The sequence below is a fragment of the Cydia pomonella genome, chromosome 22, assembly GCF_033807575.1.
Source record: "Cydia pomonella isolate Wapato2018A chromosome 22, ilCydPomo1, whole genome shotgun sequence".
NCBI lineage: Eukaryota > Metazoa > Arthropoda > Insecta > Lepidoptera > Tortricidae > Cydia > Cydia pomonella.
The window spans coordinates 2977152-2990719 of NC_084724.1; the positions used below are offsets into that span (position 1 = coordinate 2977152).

The 13568-nt window shown below is 36.8% G+C and overlaps 1 protein-coding gene across 2 annotated transcripts; it reads right to left on the reverse strand.

Moving 5' to 3' along the window:
- Positions 1 to 4288: 4288 nt before the first annotated feature.
- LOC133530039 (KRAB-A domain-containing protein 2-like) lies at positions 4289 to 8158 on the reverse strand. 2 transcript variants are annotated; one of them, XM_061867850.1, is made up of 4 exons: positions 7959 to 8158; positions 7343 to 7854; positions 5701 to 5871; positions 4289 to 4322 (listed from the first exon to the last, which is right to left on the reverse strand). In XM_061867850.1, the coding sequence occupies exons 1-4, from the start codon at positions 8044 to 8046 to the stop codon at positions 4293 to 4295; spliced, it is 801 nt and encodes a 266-aa protein (XP_061723834.1). In that variant the 5' UTR covers positions 8047 to 8158; the 3' UTR covers positions 4289 to 4292. The 2 variants fall into 2 exon arrangements, with proteins under 2 accessions (XP_061723834.1, XP_061723833.1); XM_061867849.1 differs by having other exon boundaries at positions 4289 to 5871.
- Between the last annotated feature and the right edge of the window lie 5410 nt (positions 8159 to 13568).

Sequence of the window (13568 nt, forward strand, 5' to 3'; positions counted from 1 at the left end):
TTGTCTAGGCATTTGCCGGGGACCAGTTAGATGAGCAAGACTCTGCCGCCAAAATCAATTTCCTACAACTATGTAGGTGTTGTGCAGACGTGTCCAGAATGCGCTCGAGTATTTAGCAGAAAGATAGGGTACGTGAGCCATCTAAGGGCGCACCAGAGTAGATCAGCTACACTCTAATAAAGCGAATTACAAAAATTGCCCTAGTGTAAATTTGATCGACATCATAACGTGACGAACGCGTTTGCGTTAAGTGTCATTTTGTATAGGATTTTGAGTTTCCAAAACGTCCCGCTTGGCGCGCTCTTTTTAAATCACATACAAAATGAGACTAAACGCAAACGCGTACGTCACGTTTCGAAATCGAATTTATTTACACTAGGGGTACAGAGCACACAGTCGCTGTTGCTGAATTCGAGAGGAGGCTGATTTTTGAATTTCGGGCGCTCGAATTCGTCACTCGAAAATCTGTGGAAAACGGCGAATTGATTTTAGAAATACGAGCAAAACGAATTGGAAATTTAGTGATATTGACCACAGACCACCCCTATAATGGAACAGGCACCAGTAATGCGATGGTATAGACAAATCCTGTAAAACAGGTATTTACCATCAGTTTAAGTCCGTAGTCCATAGCTCAAGTCCGGTCGTGTATGGAGTATTGCAGTCACCTTTGGGATGGATCCGCCAAGTATCAGCTAGCCACCCTAGATTCTATAGACAATAAACGCGCTAGGAAGCTTATTGGGGATGCGAGATTGGTAGAGGCTAGACTGCAGAGCCTAGAACACCGTAGAAAGGTAGCCTGTTTATCGGTATTCTACAGGATACATTTCGGGGAGTGTGCGATGGGATTACATAATCTTATCCCCCCATCTCCGTTCTGCCACCGTGGGACTAGACGCGGACTTGCGTTTCACCCTTACGTCGTTACTTTACCACTGATTCGCACTAAACGCTACGCATCCAGCTTTATCATGCGTACGGCTAAGGAGTGGAATTCACTTCCTGCAAATCTATTCCCAGTCCACTATAACTTGGACCTTTTTAAATCGAGAGTGAATAGACATCTTTTAGGTAAGCATGTTCCATCCTAGACTACATCGGCACTTTCCATCAGGTGAGATTGTGGTCAAATGCTTACTTTTTCGGAATAAAAAAAAAAAAAAAAAAAGTTTTTAATCGCTGGCAATATTTTACCATAAACAAGAGCCAAATAGCTGCTTAAGTCTTTTCATTGATATTTGTTAATTTCAAACGAATGGCGCCATACATCCCATGACTGGAGCAAAAAAAAACAGTTTTAATTGGTTAATAATATTGAAACCAATTGCAGTAGCTTTCATTAAATACATAGAAAACATAAAGGACGAATTGGACATTCAACTTTTAAAGCGTAAAGCGGTAGAAATTTTATAGGTGTTGTGAAATACCAAAAATACTCAAAATTTTCTCTTAAATAATCCATGATTGGTGCCGTTAACCAGAGATGGGCATTTCGTAATTGATTCCTGATTTCATGATTACTCGAAATTACTTTTGGAATCTGATTACCGGTTCCCAGATTACTTTGTAATCTGACTAGCTGATTACTAAGTACAATTACATTTGAGGAATCTGGAATCATCTGTTGGAATATTAAAATTACTAGTAATTGGGAACCAGTGTAGATTCCTTATTACATGAATGGATTACTTGATTCCTTTCAGATTACTTCAAAATATATTTTGTTATACATAAAGCTATATTTCTGACTACAGACGTAAAGTATATTTCGATTTACTATATAGATGCATCTTATTTGTATCCAGTGTGCAGATTTCGAAAATTATGCCCATTTGAAATCCAAAATGGCCATCATTTTCGAAATCTGTATTCCCTAAAACCTATAAAACGACATCCATGACGATTTTTATGGCATACTGCATGGCCGCCATCTTGGATTCCAAAATGGGCATCATTTTTCGAAATCTCCACTCCTGAAAACCTATAAAACGATATCCATGACGATTTTTATCACGTAGTGCACGGCCGCCATCTTGGATTCCAAAATAATCATTATTTTACAGTAATTATAGAGTTTCACACATAAAATGTATTTGTCTTCTGGGATAAAAACGAAGGAAATTATTTTGACATTAAGTAATTGTAATTTAGTCTGGATAATATTACGTAATCAGATTACTCGAGTAATTGATTACCGAGGAATCACGATTACACTTGTAGTTAGATATATTCAATTCCGAAGGAATCAATTACGCAAGTAATCGGCGGGATTGACTACAGTAATTTAGATTACCAAAGGAATCGATCACTAAGGAATCATGATTACTGTAATGTAATATGTAATTTAATTCCAAAAGTAATTGATTATGCCCAACTCTGCCGTTAACATAGTTAAATTTAAATGCCCAGTAGTCGAGATAAATTGAAGGGAATCGAGCACTCGAAATTCAAAAATCGGCTCGCAGGAGAGCATCATCACCTACCATAGGAAAACGCACGACAAGAAAACGTTACATCGGTAAGATCGTGTCAGTCACGACAACGCGCATCTTTAACTCTTATTGTCATATTATTAAAGGTTATATTTGACAAATGTGCGCGTCATCGTGGATGACACGTACTATAAATGTGATAACTGTGAAAGTGCGCTCCACGTTTTAATACCGTCATAAATCCTACCCAATAAATCTTGCAATAAAATCGGTATCAGTTTACGAGTTATCTGTAAGTCTAATTCTCAAACGCCTACACATGTAACCTGTATGTGTATGTAGGTTGTAGGAACCTTCTCTAGGCCTTGACTACTTGCAAAATAATGTTCAGGCACCTACACGCTTAGAACAATGTAATGTAACGAGGTAAAATGATTGTGCCATAATATATGTATTATAAGCCTAAACGGTGTCCCACTGCTGGGCAAAGACCTCCCCTCGATTTCCACTCGTCTCGGTTTTGAGCAATCTCCGGCCAGTCGTTGATATATGCGTCCAGGTCGTCCCGCCATTTCCGTCTGGGCCTTCGCGATCCTCGCCCGCCTTGCGGCACCCATAACGTGGTTATTCTGGCCCACTTCTGTGGGTGCATGCGGCAGACATCGCCGGCCCAGTCCCATTTACATTAAAAAAAGCCATAAAAGTGCCTAAATTAAATAACGTTGCTAAAGTACCTACCTATAGCCTCCTAAATATAAAGTTCCTTTTAAAAGGACAAATTTAAGTAAAGTTTTGAACTATACTAGAAACAGGTTATTCAAAAGTACGAGTATAAACGACTCTGGGTTTTAGGCTAGTTTTAGGATAATATTTTTTCGAAGTTAGGGTACGGTGACAGATTTCATTTCAATGCAATTTTCCGGTTTAAGTATATTTTTTTTATACTACGTCGGTGGCAAACCAGCATACGGCCCACCTGATGGTAAGCAGCCTCCGTAGCCTATGTACGCCTGCAACTCCAGAGGAGTTACATGCGCGTTGCTGACCCTAAACCCGCCCCCCCTCATTGAGCTCTGGCAACCTTACTCACCGGCAGGAACACAACACTATGAGTAGGGTCTAGTGTTATTTGGCTGCTGTTTTCTATAAGGTGGAGGTACTTCCACTACTTCCCCAGTTGGGCTCTGCTCTAGATCTGGAATGACATCCACTGGCTGTGCCCTACCACACAAAGCGAGATGACATTCACAATGCCGATGGATATGGAGATGTCATCTATATTCTATTATATTCATCTATATTCCAAGCTGTTTGAAAAATACAGTCGGTAACAATAAATCTACGAAGAATACTTTTTGTTAGAGTCAGACCAAGATAATTTGGCACCAATTTTGACAGCCCAGACAGTGCAAGTGATATTTTAAACGTCAAACGTCTATGACATTATGACGTTTACTTAACACTTGCACAGGCTGGGCTATCAAAATCGCTGCTAACTTAGCTTGGTCTTGGTCTGACTCTAATAGAATGATTATGAATTTGATCGTTTTATAATTATATACCTCCGTTTGTCTATACATATTGAAATCCTTTTTTTTGACTATTACTTGGAGGATTTAATAACTGGAGTCGCCTTTAAGAGCTTACCCCTCTGTCGAAAACCTCGGCCAATGGTCATATGTATTGTATGGACTGACGTTTATCTGACATGGCTAAACGTACAAATAGCCATACATTTGACGTGCCCCTCCCCCGCAGGCACACTGTTTTGTACAGAAAATTACAGACAAGGCGTCTCCAGTTGTGAAATCCTCTAAGATTACCTATGAAACCAAAAGAATGTAAAAGAAACATTTTTCATACAAATAATTTATTATACGAAAGTACCTATAACAAATATATAATGTTACATAAAGTGCGTCGCAATCAGAATCGATCTGATGTTTGGCGTGCAATATTTTTCAAACACGATGGGTACGGTAACACATGTCATCTCAATCTTAGACAAAGGAGACATTCTCTTTGTCTCAATATATTTTTGCAAGAATATAAATAGTATTGAGATGACATATGTCACAGGTCACAGTACCCTTCGTGTTTGAATGAAAATAATATAATGAATGTCATTGAATATCTAAAAATGTTTATGCTTAAGACTAAATTTCGCGCCGGTCCTGCGCAATAAGTCAAATGTAACGTAGGGGTATGGGGCTTAGCTAAGGTTAATATACATCATAAGTGTAAATATAGGCGGATGTTAAAATAAAATCTAAAATTAATATAGGTATATCGATGTTATGCTATAGAAATAATTTAATAATAATAATAATTATTATTATTATTATAGAAATAATTTAGACAACGAATAACAAATATTACACACACACAGGGAAAGAAATGTCAAATGGTAGATTTCATACACAATAATATGTATTGGCCACTAACATCATTTTTAAATATATTTTTTATATTATAGTACATTTGATTTAAGCACCATTTATACAACTTATGACTAAATTCAGAAAAATCAGGTCACTATTTAAGACATCTGGTAAATTATTGAAATCTTTATTGACATACAAAAAAATGCTTACATACGTTTTTGAAAAAAGCTGTTAGAGTAAATTATTTCTTTATATTTGAACTTCAATAGCTGTCAACATGTTCAAATGGCTAATGCAATAATAATAAAACAGGAAATGGCTCAAATTCAAAATACTTAAGCGCCATTAGGGTATGGCGCTGAAGACCATTGTGAGATTTGTCAATCTGCTATGATAATGACTGTGCCTAAGGATTTTTATAGTATTTTTTTTTAATTATGATTATATTTGTATCTCTATTTGACCCTATGGTTGACTGGTAGAGTATGCCATTTGCCATTAAGTCCGCCATTTGTACATTCTTGTATATATTTGGTGCAATAAAATTTAAATAAATAAATTATATTATATTAACATTTTAGAATTATTAACTTGTAGCGAGGTCTGCAGCTTCAGAAGCCCACTACTTTAAAAAAAAAACAACCATCACATGTAAAGAAACAAATTTCAACCGACAATCACTCCGAACCTGATGTCTTTATCCGTGGCACATAAACATAACAGTCTCTACTTAAATTCCCGAGCTCTGCCTCAAAAATTGCGTCATTTATTATTTTCTCTGCAAAAATTCTTTGCTTATGCGGCAGATTTTGTAACTTGTCCGCAATATAGTGACCAAACGCCTCATGCGTAGTAGAGACTTTTGTTTTCTCACTTGTTACCTTGCGTTTGCGATTGGTTTGTCGCTTGTGTGGAGTATGTGTAGTGAACGCCGCTGGGGCGTCGGCGTCGTCGGATTCTGGGATGTCGTCAGAGGGATCTCGATTGGGTGTATTGCTGGTTGACGATGGCCGACGATCTGGTGAGATTCCTGAACTCGTATCGGCGTCGATCTGAAAGAAATACTAGTTTATAGGCGGGTCCACACAGACCGAGCAGTCTCGCGAGGAAATTGCCGCGCGATGCAGCTCGGTCGGTGTGTTTCGCCCGAGGCATTGCGGCCGAGGCACGTCTTCATCGATCGAGCTGCTTCGCGAGGGGCTCGTTTAGTGTGGACCCGCTTAATGTGCTTCATTTTCGGAAAATATCATTGTATAGGGGAGGTAAAAGGATAAATTCAAGTCAACTTGTTTCTATGAAATGTTACTTCTAAGATTATATATAATAAAATAATAATAAAATAGCCTTTATTACTGAGATAGGGTAGTTTTTTTTTACATTATATTATATCCCGCAACTCAGTTTGCCTCCTGGGAAAGGTCTCCTCTAAATATCTCCAGTGGTTCCTGTCCATAGCCGCTCTTCTCCAAAACGTTCCCGCTATTAGCGTTATTTTGTCTTCCCACCTGCAGAACTGTGGGCCTTTCTTGCGACTCTAGGGTACCAGTTTGTTAGTTCTTTGCTCCACTTTCCTTCTTTAGAGTGCATCATATGTCCCGTCCATTTCCATTTTAATTGGTCTATTCTATGTAAAATTTATGTCAGCAGTAGTATTGTATTCATTTTGTTATTACTATTCCCTACTGGAAATAAAAATAATATGTAATTTGCATCACTATTAACACTCTCTATAATTTTTTTTGCATGTATCAACTTATCTCTTTAAGTGAAATGTAATATGTATTTCTTTTGAGATAAATAAAAATATCTTTAACCCGAAAATATCTGTACATTTCGTCTTTTCTCTTATGTCAATATTTCTTATTCTGTCTCTTCTCCTTAGTCCTAAAAGTTTAAGATTATATATAAGAGATTATTAACTTTTTTTGTTGTTATTCTGTCCCGTCAGCCAGGCGCTAGCCATTCTACTTCTCTGCTAAGTAAATAGATAATCCATTTTAGACAGGGCTTCTAACTGCCATTAATTTTTACCATACAAATACCATAAAACCAGTATTTTAAGACCGGCCCAGGTGACCATAACATGGCAATGAGTGACAAGGAAAAGTTGATTCACCCATATCATCAGAGACACAAAGACTTTCTGCTCAGAAATACTGGGAAATAATATATATACCTTTCTTGGTCTTTCACAGCAGGAAAAGTCTGCCAACCGTCCGCCTCTATAGTTAGGCCTTCTAAGAAACATTTTAGTGTAAGGTGCACCATACATCGGCTGAATTTATCAGAAATTCAGACCAGAATCTAGAGATACTGGCTACCTGTTTTTTGGATAGATTTTTCCTAGCTTTAGTCTATTTGTGGTGCCCGGCAATGGTTTATTAAATCTATAGTATTTGGGCCGATTTTTATTTTGTCAATATTTTTTATATATTACAGAATAGGGAACTTGATGAAAAAAAAAACATCAACAAAAAAATAAAAACTTATGCCACCTTGTGAAAAATGTACAGTATGACTTACATATTCATTTTGCAGAGTATCAAACGTTGAAATAGCACCTTGCATACACTTATACTCGCCATCAGCGTCGTGACACGATTGGAACTCCATTACATCCACCTGCCCACTGATATTATAATCTTGAGACACAATTCCTTTTCTGAGCTGTTTTTTTGTTTCGCATGTAGGACAATGAGAAACGAATATTTCTACTGCTTTTTTCGGTATATAAAATTTTGATTTTATAGCTTGTGTCATTTTGTCCCGCCCGCCGTGGCCGCAAGATATATGGACTTCTTCTAGGATGGTAAAGTATTGGTTTCTTGGTACAATACGTATAATTGGATCTTTTAGAGTTTTTCGTTTAAATATTAAAAACTCTTCATTTTCCATTTTCATTATGTCATACTTTGATAGCCAGTAATAGTCCATAGACGTCTTGGGTTGATTTAAACTCACGGTCACCCTAGCTTTTCGGAGATTGTTCATAACCTCCAAAACTCTTTCGGCAGTCCATGGTTTTTTTTGAGCCCCTAAAAGAAAGAACACTATTATTATACATCACACATCACAACGACGCGAAACACAGTACAGAATATGCATGTAATTCAATAATAACAATAAACTAGAAACTAACCTTGATGTTGTTGTTCGTATTCAGTCAATTCAGACTCAAATTTTTCGCAAAAACTTGAAGAAGACGTGGTATTATTTGGAATATCCATGTTTTCATATTTTTTTGACAATAGCACGCTATAAATTCACTTAAAATTGCACACAAGAACTAAAAATAACATACACGGGTCGGGCTCTTGACGCCATATTTGTTTTGATGACTACTAGCGCCGCAGTGCTCGAACTGCTCGAAATGGAACAAAACGGAACTAAATTTCAATCAATTGGCCATAGACATACAATATAACCAATTGGCTGAGTCTGGTCAGTCATTTTCATTTTTTCAAAGAGCTGACTTTCAATACGCCTAGTTGCTAAACATTGAGTCACTTAGTGATTCTAGTTCAATTAGGTAACTTTCGGCCTTTATATCAAATTGTGTGTCTGCGTTTGATTTTTTTCCATTATACAAGATTGTTTCATTGCTGGTTTCGCCTTATGGTTTCGTCTTGGTAACATTTTACATGACAATGTTTTTGGTGGGATCTAATTTATTTCTGTAAGTTACTTATGACAATCTATCTTCCATCTCCTAATTTAAAGGATCGGAGGTGATTTACTAAAAGTCCTGAAAAACGTATCTGGGGGCATCTTTTACACAATGTGTTTTTATTGATTCCCCATCCCCATACAAACGTTAACCCAGTTAATTTTCCTCCCTTACGCCTTTTTCCCCCCTTTTTCATCCTTACGGGGTGATTTTGGGGTTGAAAAATATTCTATATCCTTACCCATAACAAAAACGATCTACTTACAAAAGTTACAAATTTGAAATTTTGAACTAAATCGGTTTAGCGTTAGCGGTTATTAATTCCCCATACAAAGTTCCACCCCTCGCTTCACCCTTGGGGACTAAAAAATTCAAGTTATAGATTTTTTTGTTTGTGTACTACCTAATACTATCCTACATACCAAATTTCAGCTTCGCAGGACTCCCAAGAAGTACCCTAAGGGTCCTGATGATTATCAGTAAGTGATTCAAAGACGTAATCGGGGTTTTTAGATATGAATAAAATCTAAAGTATAAAAGCTATGCAATTGAATTTTTTTATGCTTAATAAGTCCACTATTGACATTATATCCCGAGAATTTTGTTTATCTGGTATAATCCAAACCCCAGTTATGGGGGTATAAAATAACGACGAAGCTTTTCGAGAAAAGGTAGGTAGTGCCCTTGCTCTTCGCTTTGCTCGTCTTGGCGGGGGCACTACCGTGCCCCCAGATTATCCCTGCAATTTCATGCCAATTATTTATTTATTTATTTATCCATTTTTAGTACTGTAGGGCTAAGATGGTCGGCTCTTTATCATTTGTCACCATCGCTGTCACGTTCTAACAAGTAAAAAGCGCGAAAGTGACGGGTATAGTGACAAGTGATAAAAATGGAACCATGCTGCCACCGCTGAACCCTCACTGAACCCATTAAGAGTCCGCAGCAAGCCCAGCCGAATTGTACCTTCCAATACAAACGGCATTTCGTTCGTATTTTAAAACTATCTAATGATATAAAAGACATCGAATCGGAAAAAAATATTCAAAAAAACTCTGAAATCATATGAAATATGTTATTACAGTTTACAGGACTACTTAAATGACAATGATTAAACACCGTATGAAATCTATACGTATTTACGTAGGTCTAGACTTTTAACTACTTGTATGTAATTAAAGCTGATCCAGTTTATTTACTCTTATTTGTTTGTGTACAACGGTCTCTGTGTGAAATTAACAATGTACCTACCTAATTTTTTCGACGACCGGCTTAGTGGGTAGTGACCCTGCCTATGATTGAAGATTGTAATTAAGTATTTTATTATATTATATAAATTAAGCCGGTTAAATAACTTTGTCAGTAGAAAAAGGCGTGGTATTTTTTTTATGTGCCGGTAACTCTGCGGCTTCATTTTTAAATATTTGTAGCTTTTTTCTACTGACGGAAATAACTTGACTATCTTTAGTTTATATAGCTCCAGCTTATAAAACAAACGAAATAGAGCAAAAACTAATTTTGTATTAATAACTTAAATTCGCTGTTGTTTTTTTTACTATGGTACTTATCTGAAGCTACATAAACTAATTACAGGCATAGATTATCGTAGAGTACATAGCTCAACTTATTCAAAGTACAATATTTCAGAGCAATCTAGCTATAGCTAGTCGTTTTAAAATGAGAGCGTAACTAGCTAACAAACTACGTTTGTATGGAGAACCGAGCTTGCTGTGGACTCATAATGGCTCCACTACATGATGGCCCAGCGTAGGCCAGTCTAAGGGACGCAGCTATGCGGTGGAATGAGATAGCAATATCACTTACTCCTTCTAACGCATAAATGCGTCCCTTGGACTGGCCTGCGCTGGGCCATCGTGTAGAGGAGCCATAAAACGGAAGGGTACGACCACTACGACCGCCCTTCCATACAAACGTAGTGCCCATTTCCCTCTCTGGATATTAACATTATTGAAAATATTTTTACACAATTTGATGTATTTTAATCATAGCTATGCCCAACCGTTTGGTTATTTTAAAATTTTTCATAATTATAAGATTTAGGAGCATTTAAAAATTAGTATGAAACCTGTTTTTGGCTCCTAATTTATAAAATAATTAACAAACTAAAAAAATCTAACTCGAGCATAGCTAGGACTAAAATACAGAAAATTCTGTGAAAATATTGTCCATTACTTATGTCAATATCCAGGGAGGAAAATGAGGACTACGTTTGTATGGAGAACCGACCGTCCCCTTTCCTCTTAATAGTTACGATCTACTTCTAAGGAATCGTTAGCCTGTGTGTCAGCTGCATGATTTATTTTATTTGGTGATTATTACCTATTTAGATATCAGAATTTTTAGATTCCTGAGTAACAGCAACATATATATATATATATATAGGTACAGTCACGTCTAAAAATATTGATACGGACAAAGTGCCATAAAATATGTGTACACTACCTTAATACGTATACTTATGGACAATAAGGTCGTGTATATGTACATATTTTTGGCAATTTATCTGTATCGATATTTATAAACGTGAAATGATGAACTTATTCGATAAATATCGAATGTCATTCATATTTTATTTATAAAGAATAATGTAATGATATATCTAATAAACATGGCCTAAGTCAAGCAAACTTAATTGGTAGGTACAATGTACCTACCATGAATGTACCTGGGTATATGTCTACGAGGGCACAATGTAGGCACAATTAATGATTAGAGTAAGTATATTGAGTATTCCATTCCCAATTCCACATTACCAACAGACAGACAGAAAAAATAAAGCTTCTTACTTAATTCCAAATTTTTAGTTTGTACTGAAGACTGCATTGCTGTCTTCACCGGCTTTTGATAATTTATACGGTAAAATAACCGGCCAAGAGCATGTCGGGCCACGCTCAGTGTAGGGTTCCGTAGTTACTCTTCCGTCACAATACGCTAAACTTTAGCTTAAAGTATAGTAAATTGTTAACCAAGGGATGAAACGGTACCTTTCACCCGAGTTAAACAAATAGGCAAATTTGCATAATCAGTACCTACTTAAAGTAAGTCTTTTTACTATGAAGGGAAAACTTTTTGCGATAACTCAAAAACAGCTAAACTGATCATGTCCGCTATAGTTTTCATTTAATGTCTTTCTTAAGCTCTACTTCCACGATTTTTTTCATATTTTTTGAACCTATGGTTCAAAAGTTAGAGGGGGGGGGACACATTTTTTTTTCTTTCGGAGCGATTATCTCCGAATATATTCACTTTATCAAAAAATGTTTCTTGAAAACCCCTATTAGTTTTGAAAGACCTTTCCAACGATACCCCACACTCTAGGGTTGAAGCGAAAAAAAAAATTCACCCCCACTTTACGTGTAGGGGAGGTACCCTAAAAAAAATTAAATTTTTAGATTTTATTGTACGACTTTGTCGGCTTTATTGATTTATATATCCATGCCAAATTTCAGCTTTCTAGCACTAACGACCACGGAGCAAAGCCTCGGACAGACAGACAGACAGACACACAGACAGACAGACAGACAGACAGACAGACAGACGGACATGGCGAAACTATAAGGGTTCCGTTTTATGCCATTTGGCTACGGAACCCTAAAAACGCAGGGTGAAGCGTATTTTACACGTGTATAGGCCCCTTTAACATATAAGTACCTATACCTACGTCGGCGTTAAAAATGAATCTATCTGTTCTGTACCCTATGTAGCTATACGTTTGTAGATGTAGGCCGGCCGGCAGCCGGTTACCATCTACCAACATAATAAAAAATACACCTGTGTCAAAAAACTGTGAACAACAGCGATAAAGTAGAAACCACAATATTTATTTGATTCATTTTATTATAAAATTATGTAGTTTAAATTATAGGAGCAAAGTACGGCAATTATATTAAATTAGAACATTAAAGAGGACTAAAAAGAAACATTGATTTGACTCGTAATGTTGGCAAGTTTGAGCACAAAATGGCCGATAGCGTTACCCTGTCGACCAATAGCAAAAGAGCTCGTCAGACTAGAGTTGTACGCGATGCGCTTTGCGAACCTCTATCGATGTCGATATTGCGATTAGGACACAATTGTTATTGATTACTTGTCATGCGCAGAGATGACGAGTATGTGGTTAAGAAAGCACTATACCTGCTGACCAGACCAGCCTGTTAAAGAAGGAGAGACTTCCTGATCCGAAAAACCTAGACAGAATGTCATGGCGCCGACAAATTAGGAGAGCCGACCCCACCTAAAGTGGGAATGAGCAAAGAAGAAGAAGTTATTAATTACTTGTGTCGCACAGCAGAATTATTTTTTACCTGTATACAACTTTTGTTTATCACGAATAAATGCAATGAAAAAAGATATAATTAATTAATTAATTTAATATTTAGTTCATAGAAGTATGGAAACCATGGACAATAAACTTAAATACGTAAATTTGATTTGATTTGTGAACGTCTTGTTTAACGCGCTGTTTTTATTGGTATTGAAAGGCTACATACATTATATTTTATTTTGTAATACTACATCAGTGGAAAACAAGTATACGGCCACCTGGTATGGTAAGCGGTCACCGTAACCTATGGACGCCTGCAATTTCAGAGGTGTTACATGTGCGTGGCCGATCCTAACACTTCGTACCCTCTTTAAGCTCTGGCAACCTTACTCACCAGCATGAACACAACACAATACTATCAGTAGGGTCTAAGGTGGAGTTACTTCCCCAGTTGGGCTCTGATCTAACTCTAGGATAACATTCGCTGTGCTGTGCTCTACCACATAAAGCGAGATGACATTCACAGTGATCATATCTCTTTTTTGGACGTAGTTTAAGGACATACCTGGATCATACAATTATAAGATAAAACAAGACATACATTAATAAATTGAATATTCCAAATTGGTATAAAATATTAGTTACTAGAAGCTGAATCCGAGATACTACTATTTCCAAAGATTTACGCGAGTCTATTCCAATTAAAGATTAATATTCACCCACAAAACCTAAACGTAAAATAGCAGTATATATTATTTACATACTATACCAGGCATACGTACCAGGCCAGGCTCTTT